We start from the raw sequence: 22,405 nt of genomic DNA, 5'->3' as shown, positions 1-22,405 counted from the left end.
AACACCATACATGGAAAACTGAACGTAAACGTGTCCTATTGTTTGTAAAGATGCCAAAAAAATGACTTTGATATAAAATAAAACAAAAAACATCTGAATCATTTGTGTGTCAGCCATTAGTCTCTCTAAAATCTCTATATGGCACCAGATGGCCGCTATTGCCATGGCAACCCTACAACACCTCGACACGCCTGACAACACATCGATTTAACGCCTCCCTAAACCCCGCCCACTACTGTTCCTCGGATTAACCAGTCACAACACAGACGCACCTCCCACTTGGCTGGGATTAACCAATAAGCATGATTCATCCGTACTCCAGGGATTATCAACACACTGAGAAAATATTCCTCTGTGTGTGTGTGTGTGTGTGTGTGTGTGTGTGTGTGTGTGTAATAGTCATGTCCAGCCACCACAGTGAGCCTAAACCAATCACTCTGCCTACCTGATCCGAGCAACCAATGAGATTTTGTCTTGTTGAATGAGCTTAAGGTCAAATTGGCCATTCACAGGAAGAAACAGACTGGAAAGAATTAACACAAGGTGACAGCATATGGTCTGTTTCTTTGAGTGTGAGTGAGTAAATGTGTGTAGAGTACATGCTTCCACACCTGAGTCTCACATTTATTTTTTTATTATTTCACACAGTTTTATCCATTCAGGCATTTTCACTGTGTTCATCTTCATTTTACAGCCACAGTTACCTTTCTATGATCTGAACTGGATAAATTCTGTATTTTATTCCATGTAGGTTCATACTGTGTACACACTGAGTGATGCATACAAATAAACCCTCTACTACAATAGATGTTATTTTATATTGAGGTACAAGCTGCAGCAATTAGTCAATGGACAGAAAACAAATGGGCGACTATTTTGATAACTGATGAATCGTTTTAGTCATTCTTAAAGCAGAAATGCCAAATATGTGTTGGTTTCAGTTTCTCAAATGTGGTTGGGTTTTGGACTGTTGGTAAATTGGGAATTGAGAATAATCGTCAGTTGCAGCCCTAAACTTTATCAACCTGGAGGATATCTGGTTTGCTACCAGGCATTAACGCGCAGGTCAAAGGAACACACTGATGACAATGAACAGCAACAACAATCAATATTCAAGAACATAAAAGGAATAAAATATACAGCACATATAAAAATCGCAGCCGTAAAAGTGATATCACTATGTGTAACAAGAGAAAGAATAACCAGATGTGAATATCAGCAAATTAAGTATCTGACAAATCAATGTTCAACACACTCAATCATCACTATTTCTGAACAGTCTTTCTTTTTGATTTGTAACCTTTACAGACAATGAACTAAAACAACCAGATATCTTAAAGTCGACCTACACTCAACGAAATGTTTTGCTTTACTTGGATGTTTGAGCTTCACTGTGCAGAGTTCGACACTAGAAGCTGTTTTCACATTCACGAGGAGCTGTGCTCCGTCAAGATGTTAACATCGTCTCCATAACGAGCAAAACATAATCAAACAACATGACTGAAAATCTGAACGGCTGCCAAACACGATGCCGTCTCTATACTCGCTGTGACTCGACGCCTGCTTGATTAATAACCCTAAACGCAGTGAAATATAAGGAGCGTGTGTGTTTATAATTCCTGCCTTAGCAGCCATACATGTACATAAATCACAAATAGTGAACATAGCTGAAGATATTCAGAGGCTCAGCCAATGAGCCGGAACGCACTGCAACAACAGAGGCTGGAGCCAAACATCCTTTTAGAAATGCACTGTTTTAATATGGTTATGATTAAAATGTTTAATCTGTGTTATTCTTACATGGGAAACAACATGAGCATATTCACAAGTCAACTGTTAGTTCAAAGTTCTCTGTTGGAGATTTTAAGATAACACAATATTTTTTTTTTTTACCACAGGAAGTGACTGAGCAAAACTTTAAAGACATGAAATGCAAACAAACAAACATGTCCTACACATGCTTAATGTGAACCAACAGCATAAACAACAACTTAACATCCACAACTGGAAGTTCCCCAGAGGGAGTTGGGAGTTTTTGGCCTTGCTTAATACATGAAAAGTAAGATGGGTGTGTGACTGGTTTACTTCTCTTTATTGGGATTCAAATCAGCAGTTATCCTGTCATAAGTCCATTTCTGCTGCCGCACAGTGTTGCCAACTTTGTCACTAGATTTAGCAACTTTTCAGATGGATTTTCTTTAAATTCATGATGTCACATATGCAAATTAGCATGTGACATCATCTAGCGACTTTTCCTGCAGGCTTCAGCTACTTCCCAGTAGAAATAGTTGGCAACACTGCTGCCACACGGCTGGAGAAACTAAAGGTTATTTTCTGCTGATGTTTATGTGCCATTGTGTGCTTCCTAACTGTGAAGCTAAGTAGCTATTCATGCATTTGATGTGTGTGCTCACTTGTGTTGTGTCTCTATGTGTTTGGAAGAGAAACTGAGAAAAATAGGCCGCGGTTCCTGTTGTCAGTTTGCATTAGAAGAAGCTTTCACTCCACACACATACACATCAACAACTAAAGGACTGTAGACTGCAACCTATGCTTTACACAAAAAGGAACAGAAGAATCATAACTACAGTTATTAAAAACCTGCTAGGCTGTGTTATGATTGACCTAAACAAACACTATATCAATATGATCTCAATGAGACTTTTTACTTGATTAAAAAAGGATAAGATGAACATAATGATCACTCATACTACAGTATAGTCTTACAGTATGTGCAGTATAAACTCAGGTAAACAAGCCAAATCCCATTCCTGATGGGATAAGTGTGTGTGTCTGGTATTAAACCTGTTTATTCAGGGAAGGTTCACTGAACACCAGAGCTCTTTCCCAGCAGCTTCCAGTTCCACTCAGTGACACTGCTCAATATAACCTGTCTTCAACTTAGTCAGAATATATGTGTAGTTGTTTTAAGGGACTGCTACATAACTCCATTGCTGTTTGAAACTGTGGTGAGTGTTTTCGGAATCTAACAGCTGAATCGGATTAAATTTACATTTTAAACATTGTGGTCTGTGGCTGCTGACTGTGTGAGGCTTCCTGTTGAGGATTGGCTTGTTGGTCTGCGGTACCCTGGAGCCTCGTTCAAAACACCCACCAGGCAACCAAATACTCGACCATTGACAAGGAAGCGAGAGGAATAAAACAGCAACAGATGCTATACAGTGGTGACATGCGGCCGTTATGAAAGTTTTAACAAAGAGATGACACATGGAGCTTTTCCTGCTTTTGTCCACTATAAGAGCGGCTTTCCTGTATGCTGGTTGTCCATTTGTCTTGTCTAATCAACACTCCAAAAGATACCAAACCCAACCCTTTGTCACTGTGGACAAAGTAGACGGCTCCACCCCATGCGGAGCTCATTATGAACAGGAAGAATTAAATCCTAAAAAAACAAAACCAGGAGCTTGAGGTGTATCACCAATAGTTCTTTTAAACACTGTACTCAGATATCATCCAGCAGTAGCAGCAGGGGAGGTGATACAGTTTGTTGGTGGTATCGGACCGAAGATGGTTGGAGTTTTGCTCGACCACAGATACAGAAACATCAAAGATCCCTGATCAAATCTCAGAGCATTTTAATAAACCAAACCTTGCACTGCTGAATAATCAGTTTTTTCCTCTTAACTTTATAAATTACTCTTATCTTATCATAAGATTTAGCCTAATATTTGCTGCTCAGTCACTTTAATGAAAATGATGCATTGTTTTTGCAGCTGTATCAATGCTTTTAACCAGACTGTGAACATTAATTGTATTTCTTTAAGCTTACAAGCCTGTATACAGTGAGTTTTGTGACATAATGACACAGCAGCCTCTTTAAAAAAACAAGAGTCTGCTCTCATTTATTCTAAACTGTTCTCTTTCCTCCACTGCTGCCCAGTGGGGAAGACAAGATTCATTAGCCAGAATTATTGATTACACCAGCTACCAGCTGCTACACACACACACACACACACACACACACACACACACCTGAGCCAAAATGAAATACAGAAAGTGTAAATGGAATGTAAATTATGCAGGGAGCATATTATACTTCTCAAACTCTTCTGCTGACGCCTGCACACACAAACATTTCAATACTTTCTAATTTACATATATAACATTAGTACTGAGCGACACAAGCTTTAGCCTGAACCGCTGCACGTCACAGTACGCAATCACAACTAGACGCAGTACTTCTGTGCTCCAAGTACTTCTTATGCCTTTTTGTAGGATCTTGGATCGTTATCTGCAGACCCTCATCATTACTTAGACTGCCAAACATAAACACAAGCAGTCTGGTTTCATATCTGAGCTGTGGAGAACACATGTACGCACATGCCCTGCTCAGCTGTGTCCTGCTTTTAATGTAATGAACATCTGTCTGCAGCACAAAACACAACACAGCTCCCCAAACACTACAGGCACACACACACACACTCCTTCAGTTTGTCATCAGTAGATGTGTTTCCATCCACCTGTTTTTAGGCGCATTTTCAATTTGTGCTTAAAAAAAACTTGAGTGGAAACGCTGAAAATCTGAAAAAAATCTCGAGATACTGCAAAAAAGTTTTTACGCTTTGGGGAAATGGAAACAGATTCAGCGAATAAATGATGATATACAGAAATCACATGACTTAAATGTCACTCAAGCTTCCTCCAGGTTTTTTTTATGCTCTGCAAATTGAAAATGCGCTTAAAAACAGGTGGATGGAAACACATTTACTGATGACAAATTAAAGGAGTGTGTGTGCCAAAAGTGTCTGGTGAGACACAAAATGGCGGCAGACGAAAACATCAGGCGTGTGCAGTGTTCCTTTAATTAATATAAGAAACAAACATAAATGCAATATTAGATGGGAAACAGCGACACGTTTTCCTTTGTTTAAGGTTTGACTGGAGTGCTTTTAATTATGTCATCTTCTTCTGTAGTGGTATAATGGCACCTGACTGGAGAATTAGAGCCACCCACTGCTTATCCTAACAATCGCGTTACAGTAGTGGATGGAAACGCGCATCATCATCAGCCACATGTTAGGACGTTCAAGCTGTGACTGTTTCGTCTAGCAGCTCTACTTTGGCAGGTAACCAATCGGCTCTTTTATTCTAGAAATGTGTCTTGTTAAAGGAAAGACACTGACAGTAAAGTGAAGGCTCTTTAGGCTGATGGCAAACTACCAGCAGCAGGTTGATGCAGCTTAGAAGTGGACAGATATTCAATAATCATCATCTACAGGTCGCCGTTCACTCTGCATCTTAATTTGGTTTGAGTACAAAAGTGGCTGATAAATTCATGATGTGAGGCCACTGGACAAAAAATATCTGTTGAGCTTTGACTTTCTTTTTATTCTTCTCTCTGTTTCCGTCCTTTCTACCGCCGTCATCATTTGTTGTTCTTTAAATTTGTTAAAATGAGGATATAATCAAGTTTCACAAATGGACAAATCAGTTTTTCCCACAGTAACTTGTAGGTAGAGTTTAGTTTTATGGCTTAACAGGAGAATTAACAAAATAAAAGAGTTCCTGCACACTGCTAAAGTGTTCCCAAATCATCTTTAATTAGCTATAGATGTGACAGCAGGATTAACAATTAATCCACAGAAAATGAATCTGATCTAGTTTTTTAGGGATGCCTTTCTTTGTCATTTATGACTGAATGGGATGCGTAAAATTATAATGTGCATTTTCCCTCATTTTTTAGACAAAACAATTGACCAATTTAACAAGAAAACATCACCAGATCAATAAAAAATGAAAAGAATTGTTAACTGTAGCCTTATTCACATCCTCTGTGTTTAAATGAGGGTGAGGATGAATCAGATTTCATAATTTATATTAAAAAAAAAAGGAGAATTAAATGACACAATAAGGAAATCGTGACAAATAACAGCAGCAGGATTCTGACTAAGAAGTGGAATTAACACAACAAAGTAAACACAAGGTCAGATGTTTCCTGATGTGCTGGGAATGAAAGCTGATGATGTCAGACGCAGTTCGACTTCCTCATATCATGGCGCCCGATGATGTGATGTCACAATTTTGGTATGTTTATCGCCATTTTGCTTCTCCAGCTGATGGACAAGAAGCTAATTCACATAAATGTTTTGTTTGCTTGAAATCTTACATGACATCCTCCATCATTCTTTCACTCCACACATTTCTCCCACTGTGTCACTCCTTCTCCTTTCCCCCCCCTCTCTCCTCTACGTCAACTCACATCAATATTACACACTCTTGCCTTCATTAGCGCCTCACACCATGTCCTCTCTCATCCTGCTCTCCATATTTATACTCCTCCATGTTGCTTTCAAATCCCCTCGTTTTTTTCTCCCAACACCGTTTTTTCTGAGTGTTGCTTTTGCTTCCTTTTCCTCCCGATGTCCTCTTCTCTGAAGCCCTACTTTGGTGACATTAGTATTACATGGGAGTCCGTTAATTATTGAATTACCGCATTACATGAACCTTTTTACAATTTAGTGCACTCATTTCATTAAAAAATGCATTATAAACATTCATCTTAAAGCCCATAAGGCCCTCATTAAATGGAAAATAGACATGCTGTGTGTGGTATGTCACACTGGAGGTAACACACACACACACACACACACACACACACACACACACACACACACACACACACACACACACACACACACACACACACACACACACACACACACACACTCCTCAGCGCCTCTCTCACAGCTCAGATATTAATCTTTAAGTGGTCTTCCAGGAATGTGACTACAACTCGTGTCGGCTCTTATCGATATGATTCTCATAAGGGAGTAAAAATGTTTTGAGGAACGCCGGGTCAAGCGGTTTATGTACTCACAGGCCTTGTGTCAGCTGCTTAATAATCACTTTTATGATATTTAGACAGCCAGGAGACGGGAAGAAAGAGACAGAGAGCGCAGATGTGCATGTGAGGAAGCGATGAGTGAATTAAGAGAAAATAATTAGTGATGATTGAATGTGATGATTAACTGAAACATTTGCTTTGTTTCAGCCTCTAAAATGTGATGTTTTACTTGCTTTTATTGTTTCAAATCACTGTGCATTCAAGTAGATTCTATAGCAATTATACTGTGCAATCAACATTTACTTCATAATGATAAGTTAAAGCAAAAAAAAACTTCTATTTCCACTTGAAATAAGTTCACTTTTAAGATTTTGTGGCTGTTGGCCAGACATATTGGGTGTGCATCTGTCATTATTTTTGCTATTTTTTAAGTCTAAACAATTTCCTGATATAAAAAGAAGAAAAAACAAACAATACTCAAAGTAAAAACAGGCATGAAAGAAGAAAAAACTGGTCCTGTTAGCTGTGAGATGTTTATAGAAATAATAAAAACTGCCAAAATTCATGAGAGCTGAAACAGTGGAAACACAGCACATCAAAAGAGCAACTATTTTGATAATCTGTTAATCATTTAAAATGTTTTTTTCTCGCCGATTTCAAATCATTCTCTGGTGTCAGTGTCAGATTGTTAACTGAGTATCTTTGGAGTTTGGACTGTTGGTTGGACAAAAAAACAAAGACATTTGAAGCCGTCACCTTGGACAACAGTTACGTTATTTTCTGACATTTTATAGACCAAACGATTAATTGATTCGAGACAATAATCTGCTGATTAATTGAGAATGAAAATGCATTTAAGTGAGATATTAAAATCTGCCCAAATCAATACTTTCAACACTATAAGAGACAAACAGATAGACACAAGTGCAAAAGTCAGTCTATGATTCTTGATTATGAGAGAGTGCTATTCCCCAGTCATTGAGATCAGCTTACTTACACACACACACACACACACACACACACACACACACACACACACACACACACACACACACACACACACACACACACACACACACACACACACACACAACATTAATCATTCTGCCCTGACAATCAATAGATGGTAATGTGACCTCATTGGCACAGTAAACACAGCTGTCACACACATGCATGCGGGGCAGGAAACTATGCACTGGAGCGTTTTTAGTATTCGTTCACTGGTGACTTCTAGACTCTAGCATCATGTCCTTCTGTTTGCCTGTTTACACACCAAACAATTACCAGAAAGAAACAATACCAACTGAGCACATAAAAAAAGAAGCTGACAGAGAAACAGTTAACTCTCCACAGCCTGCTTTCCTTTCAGTCTTTACATCTTGGCACATTGAGGATGCTCCGATGCAAAAAAAAAGGCCAATCCAATTCATTAGCTAATGTCCAATCAGCTGCCTGTCAGCATTCTTGCATCAGCTTTTCTCAATGGACACACACACACACACACATGCTAGCAGTGCAGGAGGAAACATTACAGTAATGACTTTAAGGTACAGTGAACAAACTGTGTGTGGACGTACTGTACAGAGTCACTACCGCTGACTGTAAAACTCAATTTGTGAATCAGCAGATGTTCATTAAATGATAAAAAGGGAAACACATCTGTCACCTGACGGATTGATCAGTAATTCATTTGAGCAGTACTGTACAGGTCCATCGACGTCAACGTTAATCATTTAGTCAATAAAATGTCAGGAAATAGTGAACGTCACAATTGTTTTGTACGACTACCAGTCCAAACCCCAAAGAGGTTCAGTTTACTGTTACATAAGACAAAGAAAAAGCAGCAAATCCACACAGTTCAGCAGCTGGAACGAAGGGAATTTTTAGCGTTTTGCTTGAAAAATATCTTTCCACAATTAATCGATGACAAAAATAGTTGCCCAATTACTTTTCTGTCTATCAACAAATCAAATAATTGACTGTTTTAGCTATAGTTCAAATTACATTTACACTACTACAATAAAGAAAACAATCAAGCTGCATATTGTTTGAAATTTGTGGCCATTTCAATAAAGTTAGAAAAAGGTAGAATTTTTTTAATTATTGATTGACAAACATTCATTAATTACTGGCACTTTCTTTGGATATATATTGTTGTGACTGTTATCTGTGACTCTCTTCAGGCATTGATGATGAGCTGATCTTGATCAAGTGTCTATTGTTGCCAGAAATTGTGTTTGTGATGTTGTTGGCGTGATCTTGGTGTTGCTGTTTATCATGTTGGCCTGATGAAGACATGGTAGAGTTGAAATATTTCCTTTTTCAGTCAATAATAAAAATACTAATTTCATTTATTGTCCTGGACCAAACTTAAACATAGTATGGGATGTACACACACATGTTCAACAGGGTTCTCATCTCTCCATAGCAACAGCTGAGGTGCTGTTGGGCAAGGCATTACATGACCTGCTGCTTGGTAGACCTTGCTGGTGCTCAACAACAGAAATCTGTGGTTGTATCAGGCAGTTCAAGCTTAACTGTGAAAACAGCGCGACTAAAAGAAAATGTGTTTTGTAACTTAATCTTGATAAAACAGGCTCCCTAGACAAACTGTGGCTAAACATAATGAACAAGTTGGCTGCGGATCTCTCACATCAAATCTTCTCTCGTCACACCATTCATTACCGACTAAATTCACTTGGGAACTTTTGGACGTCATTAAAAAAAAAACAAACATCTATGATTAACCAGAATATGGTGAATCATTGTCAAAGCTCAAGAGGCAAAAGGTTTCCAGAGAAGGGTGAGGGAGTCAGTGGGATGAAGATGGAACGACGACAGATGTAGACAGAGGAGAGACCGTCGGGTCAGAGTTTGACAGAAATAAAGAAGGGATAGGTTCAGGCTGAAAGAGAAAGAGAGAGAAGGAGACAGAGTGTGGAGTTGAAGGAGAAGGGAAAGTGAAAGTGAATATTTGACAGTCCCATGTGACTTGCGATCACAGGACCGTTACGCCGACCTGTCTAGAGGTCGCACTCATGAAGAGTCTCATGACATTCGGCTATCGGCGGCCACCATCTCAGTCTACAAGGAAAGTGTGTTTTTCCCCCTCAGGATATATGTGGATTTTCTGATTAGGAGGGTGACACACCTGTAGTCGTACACTACAGTCCACGGGCGGTTTAACAGACATGAACTAAGGAAGGCCTTTCTTCTGTCTCTGCATGCAGTTTAAGGTGTTTAATCCCTGAAAAACTGTCTTGCACATTGAGTTTTATGTAACTGTACAGAATGGCAGAGTGAAAGTCTGGATCAGCAGATGTTGCTCATTTTGGCATTATGAAATCTTTTTTTTTTAAACATGAAAAACCAGTGTGAATGTGCATAAGATTAGATCCTGATGAGCAGGTCAGCACCTTGCATGGCTGCCTCTACCATCAGCGTATGAATGTGTATATGAATGAGTGAATGTTGACATGTATTATAAAGTGCTTTGAGTGGTCGGAAGACTAGAAAGGTGCTATATAAATGCTGTCCATAAACATAAAATATTGGCCTGTACTAATATGCTTGAATAATGTATGTTTATTGGGTTATTTTATGGAAATTTTACCTTATTATCTCAATGAAATGTACTGAAACTAACGTGTATATGGCACAAAAAGGCAATTTATTATTTTGGCTGGTACAAAAGATGCTTGGTTGGTGGATTTTTTCACCAAAAGGCAATAAAAGTGTGACTGTACTCCTCTGTGTGACTTATAAATTTGCAATTCCGGCCACACCTGCTGTGACATCATTGTCCGTTGAAAATGTTGACCCAGCAGAGAGCTTTGCAACAGCAGCGTTCGCTCCTCTGTTCTGAGAGAAACTCTCCCAACGAATGCAGCTTTTAAAACAGGTGTCCCCCTGAGTTTAGGGGTTAAGACACCGACCGTGAACTGCAACATTCCTGGTTTAAGTCTGGCTGGGGACCTTTGTTGCAACGCTCCCCCTCGTTTCCTGTCATCTCTCTACTGTCTGGTATATTGGCTTCAAAGGCCCCAAAATTAAAGGTACTAAAAAAGGTCGTCTGAGTCAGAGTAAATAAGATAATAGTATATGAATGAACGCATATCACTCGGGCTGCAACTAAGGATTATTAGGCGTAAAAGGTGAGAAAATGGTGAAAAATGTCGATCACTGTTTCCTAAAGCCTAAAATTGTGTCTTCAAATGTCTTCTTCAGTTTATTATCATAGAAGACTAAAGAAACCAGAAAAAAAACACCATTTAAGAAGCTGGAATTAAGAATTTGGGCATTTTTTTCCTTTGAAAATGACTCAAAACTATTGATCGATTATCATAATAGTTGGTGATTGATTTTCTGTTGATTAACTAATGGATTAATAGACTAATCATTGCAGCTTGTATTCCTGTACAATAAACATGTAATCTAGGCTGATCATTCTTATTAATTGGGATAAAAAGTGAGAATCAATCAATCATAAATCGAGTGGTTCTGTGAAGCTCAGTTCTTGCAGTTGTCTACAACCCTTCTGACTTCAGTGTCACGGACTAAATATGAACACACTGACCAAATATCAGCACCAAATACCAGTGAGCCAAAGTAGGAATCCCAGCTGGGGGATAATTTTAGGTTTTCAAGGGTCGTGTGGTAGAGACACTCTGACAGGAAACTGTCACGTAGCACTGCAGCTTATCAAAGCAAAGACAAGAATAGGCACAATAAATCAGGTAAAAAAAACAAGATCTGATATTTTTCCCACATTATCTATAGCCGCTAAAAAATAACAGTAATCTAGATTTATATGGCTCTATAAACAAATTTCTTACCAGTGAGGTGAACCACATTAGGTTCCCAGCGTATCCGCAGTGTGGCAGCAGTGATAATCTCCCTCTCTGACCTCCTACTGCTCTGTTATCTAGGTATAACCTGATTTGATGTGACTGGCTCTTAAATGAGTCACTGATGACCACACGTAGGAGAGCTCATACTGATGACATCATGCCTTTCCCCTCAACCCCCTTACGCAGACCGGCTGACTCACACAGATATGATTTGGTAAAAAATGTTTCCTGGACATTTACTGTACTTGGAGAACAAAACTGATTCTGTTGTGAAATTTTAAAAAGGGATAACTTGCCGGGGAAGGACACTTCTTGAAGTTGATGCAATTTATGAATCATTTAAGCACTTTATGAATTAAAACAGAATACAAGAATAGATGCTAACTAGTCATGCCTGTGATTTCAGTGCAGCCTGAGGCCGAACTACAGCGGCTGTGAAAATACTTTCCGGTCTGCGCTGATGGTTGGAGATGCTCTGTTCCTGATTATACCTTTCACTAACAGTATCTGGACAAGAAGAGCCATTATGAAACTGTCAACATGGTCATTTGACTATAGCTGCACCACTATAATTATATTTGTTTATAGTGATACAATATTCAGCACTTTTGAGAGAGTATTAACACAAATGTAAGTGAAAACAGCTTGTTTTACATACATGTACTTCAGTAAGCTCTGCAGCTGATGCCATGTGCTGATCAGAGCATTCATTGATTGGTCATACATGTCGTTTTCAGCACTAGAAACTATTTCATGAATGTGTGCAAATGAATTATGTAACTGTATTCATTAGGCTTATGCATACATTTTAATGAACCTTCTGAAGAATTTTATTACTGAGAGCTTCCTCAAAGCGCTGGTCACGGTTTCTAAAACAGACAAATTGATTATTTGTAATTGCCAAGTGACTGAACTGTATCAGCTCTTAAACTGACCACTGTTTTCCCCCCCCCCCCATTCTACTTTTATTGCCCTGCTAGTTTTACAATTATGTTAAGTGACACAACTCCAGGAAAAATGATCAGAAAAAGCCAAATACAGTCAGTCGAATACTAAAAGTTAATATTGGACTAAATACCGTAATACTTTGAATTCCTGCATTTGCTTGTTCTAATAAATAATAACAACAATAAGGTAAAAAATGCATTATATTTCAATTATTTACATGTATTATCTTGTATTCAAGGGGGATCTGGCAGGAGCTTGTCATGGAACAAGACTTTGATGGTCTATGCTCAGAATTAGGGCCGCAACTAACGATTATTTTCATTATTGACTAATCTGTTGATTCATTTCTCAATCGATCGATTACTTGTTTAGTCGATAAAATGTCTCAAATGTCTTCTTTTGTCCCGACCAACAGTCCACAACCCAAAATAATCAGTTAACAGTCATAGAGAACTAAAGAAACCAGAAAATAATCACATTTGAGAAGCTGGAGTCAGAGAATATGGACTATTAATTAATTGATTATCAATATAGTTGGAGATTTATTTAACAGTTGGCAACTAAGAATCACTAATGGGAGGGAAAAGATGAAAGAAGTGATGCATTGCCAGCTCAGATATCCATAACACTATTACTTACAACAGAGGACTGAACTGCTGGCTGCAATTTGATTAAAAAGATTACAGTTGCAGTTGATGAAAGACCCAGAGGACCTGCCTAGAGCCAAAACTGTATAACTGTATAATAAAGTTCTCCTAATCACATTTGTTTTTTCTAACATCTGCTACAAACATGCATGCACTCACACACATCCACACGGTCAGCCAGTTTGTAATACCACCTGCCACTCCGCATAGACATCACATGAGGACAGAAAAAGACAGCAGCTCTGCTCAGTTGACGTGTTTCAGATTCGCTCATAGTCAAACCAATAATAGGAAACTGACCCGTTCAGAGCAGTCAAATGACACAGTCGAGCTACTAACTTGTAAGTCATGTTTGGAAGTTGGGAAGTGGAATGTTTTAAGTTGCACCTGCCTGTTAAACATTTATAAAGAAAGACGTTAGTTCGGACATAAAAAAACCCACATTGACCCCTCACTTAGCTACAGACTGCAAATCCGGATTTATCCCCTGGTGTCTTCTCACTGTTTTTACTCAAGACTTGACCAGGTTTAAAACCCACAATAATCGATATGACGCCCCGGGCTCTGAATCCAACGTCTGCCTGCTCTCACGCTGTGTAAAGCTCTCGGTTCGTGACTGGCAACCGAACTAGAAAATACCGGTCGGCTCGGGAATCAAACCGTAGTTAAAGCGGATAATCTCCAGACACCGCATCAAAGGAACACACACACAGCATCCATGTTGGTTAGCCCCGTCCATAGCCGAGCCTGCGCCGAACGATATGCTGGTTTCACTAAACAGCTAGCACTTAGCTCGCTAACTAATCCAAGGACAGCAAAGCTGACTAATGTTAGCCCGCCGGCTAACTCGGTGCATCTCTTACCTTTCTCAGCACCGGGCAGTGCGGCTTCTGTCTCTTTTTTCAAGTGAAGCGTAACTCGATTTTTATAATACTCGCATCCCAGTTGAGCTTTGCTTTGCGCCGCTAAACCATTCAAACAGCAGGTAGTGGGAGCACCGAGCTAACTGCCACTCTGAGAAAGAGACCAGTCGTCAATCCTGGCGGAGAGGGAGCGCGCAAACCCGCCTACTCTGCCACTGCGCGCGTCTGGCGTGACAGCGGCGCGCTCACGACAGAACAGGAAATAAACACGGACGTTAACGTTACAAGCAGGCGGCGAGAGAAGAAAGACTTGTTGGTTAATTCTGCCAACACAACTTTGAAGGTATTTTAACAAACTTATATTTTTACATGAAGCTGATCAAAAGCTACTTCCGCACGAAGTTAGTTGTTATTTTTCAATTTTCAAAGGCTTTCGCTGGCAAAACTGTAACTGTTTTAGCCAAGTCATGGGCTAATGTTAGCATTGACTATCAGCATGACACAGCCCGCACAGCTAATGCTAGCTAACGTTATACAGTTAACTGCTACTTTTGTTAGCTTTAAAAAGTCTTCTAAACTTAAACAAACAGCTCCACACTTACTTTTAGACGTCACATCAACAGCTGGACATCACTCTTACAAGGTTAATGCTTTACAAAAGTATTTATAAACACAATGACAAACCGTTAACGAGTTTAGTCTCGAACCAACAGAACAGTATGCTGGCTAACTTGGCTAACTGGTCTTTGTGTTTATGTTATGTCTAAAGCTTAAAACGTTAAATGTCTAACTTTTCTGAGGATCTGCGAGTGCCCACTTCAGATTGAAAAGTTAGTCAAACTTTTATCAAACATATATTCAGTATGAATCCAGATGTTTTATTGTAATCAGAACTAGAGCTGAAATAAAATGGTTGACTGAAAGGTCATTTTTCAAGCACAAATGTCAAACATTTGATGGTTTCTTCTATTCAGTGCTGCTTTTTAGTATGATACATTACAGGAAATTGAATATGTTGGGACTTTGGACTGATGATCGATTATAAAAAAGCAACAAAGATGTCAAATTGGGCTCAAAATCATGATGGTAATTTTTCACTGTTTGACGTTTTTGTTTCAATCTAAGACTGCAAGTAGCAATTAACTGAATTATAGATTAATATGCAGGTTATTTCCTTTACTAATCATTTGGTCTATAAAATGCCAATATTGTGAAGAATACCCAGAACAATTTCCCAAGGTGGCAATGTCTACAGTCATCACTTAATTAGTTTATTGTTATAGGAGACAAAGAAAACGTAAAGCCAGTGAATTTTTGACCTTTTTGCATAAATCTCAATACTAGAGCAGTAACGATTAGTTGATTAATTGATTAGTCGATTGACAGAAATTTAATCTGCGACTATTTTGATAATCATTTTAGTAATTAAGTAAAAATATCAAACATTGGCTGATTGGCATCTTCTCAGATGTAATGATTTAATGTTTTTCTTTGTCATCATCATGGTAATGTGATTTTCTCTGGGTTGGTCGAACCAAACAGGACATATGAAGACGTGACCTTTGACTCTAGGGAATTATAACTGTTGTTCTTTGCTTTTTTCTGATGTTTTACAGACAAACTGACAAATTGATTAATTGAGAAAATAATTGGCAGATGTATCATTAATGATGTATTAAATAATGAGGATGCCCACACCAATAATAACCACGCCAGTGAAATGCATATATGTTCTTGTAACCCTGACTTCTTTCTCTTTCTTTTTCTCTCCAGTATTCCACTTAACAAGGAGATCTAAAGATGTCGTCAGGCGCTCTGTTTCCCAGCTTGGTGAGCGGCTCTAGAGGAAGCTCCAGCAAGTACCTGGTAGAGTTTCGTGCCGGTAAAATGAGTTTGAAGGGGAACGTAGTGACACCGGACAAGCGCAAGGGCATGGTGTACATCCAGCAGTCCGACGACTCCCTGATTCACTTCTGCTGGAAGGACAGGACCAGTGGGAATGTTGATGATGTGAGTTACTCAAAAAAATTTCTGTATGATAGAATTAAAACCTTGTTAATAAATCTTACCGGTTGTCATTTTGATCATGAGTTAGGCTTTTTGCCCGACTTTTGAGTGAGGGATTAATATTATTAATACTTCTACCTTCTGACGTGATCCGACAACACGTCTTATGAAATAGTTCACTTAGAGCTTACCCCAGCCTTTACGTAGACTTATGTAGGTTAGGGAATTTCTTACAATCTCCTTAAACCACTGTTCAAACTCCAATACGTTTTACAATATATTACATTTACAATATGACTGCTGGTCTGACCTCCAGAAAAGCTAAAATTGTGAGATTACTAGTAATTATTTGCAAATTAGTAAATTCAAAGACCTACATATTGTTAAAGTAGCCTGTGATTCCAGTGGAGGTGAGATTGTAAATCTGACCATGCTAGTGCTTTGCTTTGTAATCAGAATCAGCTTTGTTGGCTGTTTAAGTATGTTTATGCATACGAGGAATTTGACTCTGGTTTCTAGTGGTTGTCAATGTGTTTACACACAACAATCCTCAGAAAGATACAGAAAGGACAACAAGCCACACAAAGATAATGACGCATAAACATATCACTGTTATGTATAAGCATGTGGGTGGAAAAAATGGATACATAGATATAGAAACAACAACATACAATGTCTATATACAGGTGGAACCTTTTTTGTAAATTGTAAACAGACTACAAATAGTGCAAGGAGTGCTGAAATAAGTATTGAAAAAAAGTGATACGCTACTTTATATACATACAGTAGTTGGTTATGTATGTATATAAAGTAACTTATCACTTTTTACCCATACTATATTTATTTTGTATTTTGATATTTATATTTTATTTCAGCACTCCACTCAATTTATTTGACAACTCAAGGTCCATGAGTAGAATTGAACACAAAGACATACAGTACTGGTCCAAAGTTTAGACACCTTCTCATTCCTTTGAATGAGGAAGTGTGTCCAGACTTTTGACTGGTGCTGTACATGTCACTAAGATCTCTACCCAAACCATCGGATCTTTATACTTGAACCATCAAATGATGGTGCAGGCTTCCAGTAAACAACTGGGTTGTGCCTGGACATTATCTGTTAGGACTTTGATAATTGGTTTGCTCACACTTTGCTTCTTTTTCATTCTGTTATTGTACATACAAGCAGTTTTCATTCAAACAATGCTGTCAAATTAAGTTAAATTTAGCCGGCCATCCTCAGAACAAACAAGGTGACCGTGTCTTTATTTCAGAGCTGCAGTGATGTTGCTGCCTTGGTTTTTTTCCCTTCTGTTGATTGTTTGATGATGATTTGCTGTGTCAGAGCAAACACTGTGTGTATTTTCTGTTCCTCTCCATCCTTAGTAAATGTCATATGTTGTGCTTTTTCCTGTTTCAGGACCTGATCATCTTCCCTGATGACTGTGAATTCAAGAGAGTGAACCAGTGCACCACCGGACGGGTCTACGTGCTGAAGTTCAAGGCCGGATCCAAGAGACTGTTCTTCTGGATGCAGGTGAGAGGAAGATGCCCCATCATCGTTTTAAAGGGAGGAGAATTAGAGATTGTCTGTGTGATGCAGGACATCTGTGCCCATCTGTGTGCAGGCAGATGGATGTTTAATGGAGAGAAGAGGGAGAGTGCACAGCTGTTATTAGGCTATTTGTCATACAGCCACACATTTAGCTCACCAGTCATTTTCTCCTTTATCTTCTCAAATATGGAGGAATATTCTTTTAGTCAAACAAACAAGGTTGTGTCCTCCTGTGGACCTAAATTGATTTGAACTCTTGTTAAAATCACTTTTCTGCTCATTTACAGTGTTCATCTTGGTTTAGTTGCTGCCTTGAGACACCACAGAGGAATAATTAAGATATATTCGGCCCTGTTTATTTCTCCTGTGAAGAATTTCACTGTGATTTCATCCCATTTCCATCAGGAGCCAAAGACCGACAAGGATGAGGAATACTGTCGTAAGGTGAACGAGTACCTGAACAACCCTCCCATTCCCGGAGCGCCAGGCAGCGGAAGCGGCAGCGGCCACGAGCTCTCTGCCCTCGGAGGAGAAGGAGGCCTGCAAAACCTGCTGGGAAACATGAGCCACAACCAGTTGATGCAGCTCATCGGACCAACAGGACTGGGCGGACTGGGTGAGCAGCACTGGATGTTTCCTCTAAACGTGTACAAACCCTCTCACATACCGTCATCACAGACTTGTAGTTTGCTGTAAAGAGAAGGAAAAGTCTTCTCCAGGAAGTAACCCTCACACACAACACCTCAAGAGAGTCACACCACCAGTCTCACTGTTTGAGTTTGTTCACTTTACTTTCATCCATATAATTTTATTAGATATACTAAAGTAGTCCATTTCAGTTTTAGGATAAAGGACCAATCTCATTCCTCAGATGTTTTTGTTGCTGTTTTCTCTTTTTTATTGATATTTTTGACACATATATACCATCATACAGTTGTTGTTTTTTTTTACAAGCTATTATTTTTGTCTGTATTTTGTTAACCAAGCTGAACACTAAGAAACACAAAAGGCAGTCTGGTTATAGATTCACATGATCAGACAACATCATTTATATATTTGATAAATATAAATCAAGTAACAACCAGTATCCACAATGACAATGACTCATACAGACAAAGAGAAGCTCCCTTTTAATAGGAGAGACAAAAAAACAAGACAATATAAAACCAATTAACACAAACAACAAACAGCAAAACAAAAGGGGGTCCAGCCAGCAGTTAGACCAGAACCCCCTAGACATGATGACCAGCTTCAATATGAGATCATCCAGACTATGTGATGAATAATCCATATTGTCAGATACAGTATTCAAACACAAGTGGTCCAGAAGCTGTAGATAGGCAGTCAATCATTGTGGCTGTTTTCTCTTTACTTCCACTCTGACATAGCCAGCCAGCTACGAGCAATTGTTTTACACAACAGAGATGAATTTCGGCCTTTTTTTTGATTTGTTTGTGTTTTGTCTAAGGAGGTCTGGGAGCTCTAGCAGGACCAGGACTTGCCAACTTGCTGGGCAGCGGAGGACCAGCAACCAGCAGCTCCTCATCCAGGTGAGACTAAACACCAAAAAAAAAAAAACACACACATCAGCATCAGCTCACATCACCACTGTCATCACAGAGTTATGTGTTATGTAACAGACATAAATTTATTTTCCATATTTTAGGACAAACTGGCATCGACTGCAGCACTTTTAAACAGCTTTTAAAGGCCACTTAAGACAGAAATATTGAATAAACAACAATATTAGACTGTTTATTTATAACAGAACACACAAACGTCAGTGGGATTTTGAATGAGATTTTGAATGAGATAAGCCACAGATTAAATAAATAAATAAATGACATAAGTTTTTTAAAAGTTATATCATAAACTATCCTCTTACTTTACCTTCTATGGTCTCCATCCTTTCCACAGCTCTCGTAGCCAGTCTGCAGCAGCCACTCCTTCATCAGGCGGAGCCCCCAGACTGAGCTCCTCTCAGGCTCCCACCACCCCCGTGACTCCTGCTGCCTCTGCTGTGTCTCCTACTACTGTTGCTCCTTCTACACCAGGTACATTATAGCTGCGTCATTACAGTCATCTGCCAAGTGGACATGCACAGTATTCGATTTATTGTTGACACTTTATGTGACACATTAAAGCATTATGAGACACATTTGCAAAGGGCATCTTTACAGTTAAAGGAATATTAATTTGCCAGTAATTTACCATAATCCTGCAGAAGTGTTGGTGTTTATTGTGTGATCTTTTGGTTTTATAGCGTTGCTCCTCTGTTCTGGGTATCATATTTTCTACTTTGCTTCCTGTTGATCATTAGAAAATTATATTTAACTTGGATTTCCCTTTTTTTTCTGTGAATTTTGACAGGTTTCTTTATATCTTTCTGTGTTGATGTTTAATAAATCTGGTAGATCAGGCTTATTGTTCCAGGTTAATTAAATTTGCATAAGCTGTCTGGTAACTTCTGTGCAGTGAGTGAATGAACGAAACTTCTCATCTCACTGGTTCAGACTGGAAGAAGCCAGAAGTGACCTCATGCTGTAACTCAACTTAATGTTTAGAAGTTTTGAACAAACGTACAAACATCCCATTGGTCTACAGTTTGAAATGATCCCTCCTTGTGTCGTCCCTCATCTCAAAATGATCTTTAAACAGGAAATGCCTTGGATATTTTGGAAGTAAAGAGCTCAACTTTATCTTCTACTTTACTTTCTGCATCATGTTATGTAAAAAATCTCCCTGACTCATTCCTTGTTTGCTGGACTTGTTCACAGCTGCAGCTCAGACTCCGCTGGTCCCAGCCTCTGTTGGAAGCCCTTCATCCCACCAGCCCATCCAGCTCAGTGACCTTCAGAGCATCCTCGCCACCATGAGCGTCCCAATGGCAGCTGCTCAGGGATCAGCAGGTGAGAGAAAGCTGGACTGATAAGAGTCTGTCAGTGAAATGAAGGAGACAGAAAACTAACAGGACTAACTCCTCTTTTCTTCATTCTTCAGTGGACCTGGCGAGTGTTTGCACCCCAGAGATGATGGCTCCCATCCTGGCGAACGCTGAGGTCCAGCAGAGGCTGCTGCCCTTCCTCCCCAGCGGAGAGAGTTTACCTCAGAGTGCCGAAGAGATCCAGAACACACTCAGCTCACCTCAGTTCCAGCAGGTAGGAGACGCAGATTAACATGAATTTACTGTACTGAGCATCAGAAACACTTGAATTCTTTGAAGTGATGTGGAGGAAATAATAATAGAAGTTTAATAATAGAATAATGTGTTTTTCAGTTCTCTCTCTGCTCTACCCACACCTGATTGGCTAAACACTTTCGGTTTAGGTAATCAGGTGCGGGTAGAACAATACCAATCAATCTCCATCATGATGTCATCTGTTAACAGTAATTATTACGAGGTCCCACAGTTTATGTCATTATGTTAGAAGTGTTAGTCAATGCTGCAGTGTTGAACTAAATCCAGTGACTGTGACTCTTTCCTCCTTCAGTCCATGAGTATGTTCAGCAGTGCCTTGGCCTCCGGGCAGCTCGGCCCTCTCATGAGTCAGTTTGGTCTGCCAGCAGAGGCTGTGGATGCTGCCAACAGAGGAGGTGAAACAAACAAACACACACACACAGTATTGTTTAAATGGCCCTTATCCACCAAATAGTCTCAAGTGTCTGCATCACTGTTTGTGTTTACTCTGCATCCGAAGAACCTTGAAGATTAATTAAATTATACTTGTATTAGATTAAAAAGTTCTACCCCGGGATCAGGCACTTTGTTTTTAGGGGCAGGAACTAAATTTAGACGTAGATTTGTGCCTTTTTTTAAAAATGTTTTTGCAGTTGAAACAGCTGCACAGAACCAGGCAGGACTGGAAAAATAGTTTAAAGCTGTGAGCCAAGAAGCTTTCAATGTGTCAGACAATGATGATCAACATTTCTTTGAACTCTATTTACAGTCGCAAATCTTTCCACCGCCTGCTCTGATGCTCACAAAGTCTGACGGCTGTCATAGCGTCGCATTACTATGACAACCAGCAAAAATGAGCTTTTGTTATGTGCAGCAGAACTGCAATAAGATTGTTTTTAATACAGTGATTCTTATGTTTATTGCTGTTCATTGATCTTGTATATATGTATCTTGTCTTGTCGTCAGATGTGGAGGCGTTTGCTAAAGCCATGCAGGGCAGTAAAGGAGACTCCAAAGAGAAGAAGGACGACGACGAGGACATGAGTCTGGATTAGAGCTCTCACACACACACACACACCGCCGAGCCTCTAGATTTAAATCTGATTCCTTTTTCTCCTCTTTTCCTTTTTTACCTCCATTCTCTTTAATGTTGTCTTAAATGTTTCTATAACCAAAGGCAACACTCGCGCTCCCACTCAGGACGACCTCCACCACCACCACAGCGTCAACAGAGCTGTAAAACAGACGAGTTAGGTCAGTTTTTTTCCACTGTGACCACGTTAACTGTTATTTTGACCTGACTTCTGTTTATCTACAGCTCTGCTCTGCTGTCCTTTTTGTTTTAATCAGAAAGAGAAAGAGGAGACACTGTTTGATTTTTTTTATGAAACAAAGAGAGACTGTGTTGGGATTGAGCCTTAAATTTATTTCTCTTCTTATATTTCAAAGCACAGACTGTCAGAGTGAGTGCTGATACTTTCAGGCTTTTTTTATTTACTCTTGATAATAAAAAAAATCATACTGGCATACAAAAACAACTCAAGGCTTTTGT

General features: G+C 39.3%; 2 protein-coding genes across 3 annotated transcripts in view; one reads left to right on the top strand and one right to left on the bottom strand.

Moving 5' to 3' along the window:
* dnajc5ab (DnaJ (Hsp40) homolog, subfamily C, member 5ab) overlaps positions 1-14,339 on the bottom strand; it is a 30,116-nt gene extending 15,777 nt beyond the window's left edge. Inside the window, exon 1 of the mRNA XM_044351378.1 lies at positions 14,114-14,339. The gene's annotated coding sequence lies outside the window, so the exon portion shown is untranslated. The remainder of the gene's footprint in view (positions 1-14,113) is intronic.
* A 17-nt stretch (positions 14,340-14,356) lies between these two features.
* adrm1 (ADRM1 26S proteasome ubiquitin receptor) lies at positions 14,357-22,391 on the top strand. Of its 2 annotated transcripts, none has more exons than XM_044351376.1 (10): positions 14,357-14,456; positions 15,887-16,123; positions 17,541-17,657; positions 18,081-18,291; positions 19,147-19,225; positions 19,593-19,729; positions 20,453-20,584; positions 20,676-20,833; positions 21,167-21,269; positions 21,820-22,391. In XM_044351376.1, exons 2-10 carry the CDS (start codon positions 15,914-15,916, stop codon positions 21,906-21,908), a joined length of 1,236 nt encoding a protein of 411 aa, XP_044207311.1. In that variant the 5' UTR covers positions 14,357-14,456; positions 15,887-15,913; the 3' UTR covers positions 21,909-22,391. The 2 variants fall into 2 exon arrangements, with proteins under 2 accessions (XP_044207311.1, XP_044207310.1); XM_044351375.1 differs by having other exon boundaries at positions 19,144-19,225.
* Positions 22,392-22,405: the final 14 nt, after the last annotated feature.

This window comes from Thunnus albacares, chromosome 5, assembly GCF_914725855.1.
Source record: "Thunnus albacares chromosome 5, fThuAlb1.1, whole genome shotgun sequence".
Taxonomy (NCBI): domain Eukaryota; kingdom Metazoa; phylum Chordata; class Actinopteri; order Scombriformes; family Scombridae; genus Thunnus; species Thunnus albacares.
The sequence above is the reverse complement of the archived record's forward strand: the minus strand, read 5'-3'. Positions and strand labels throughout refer to the sequence as shown.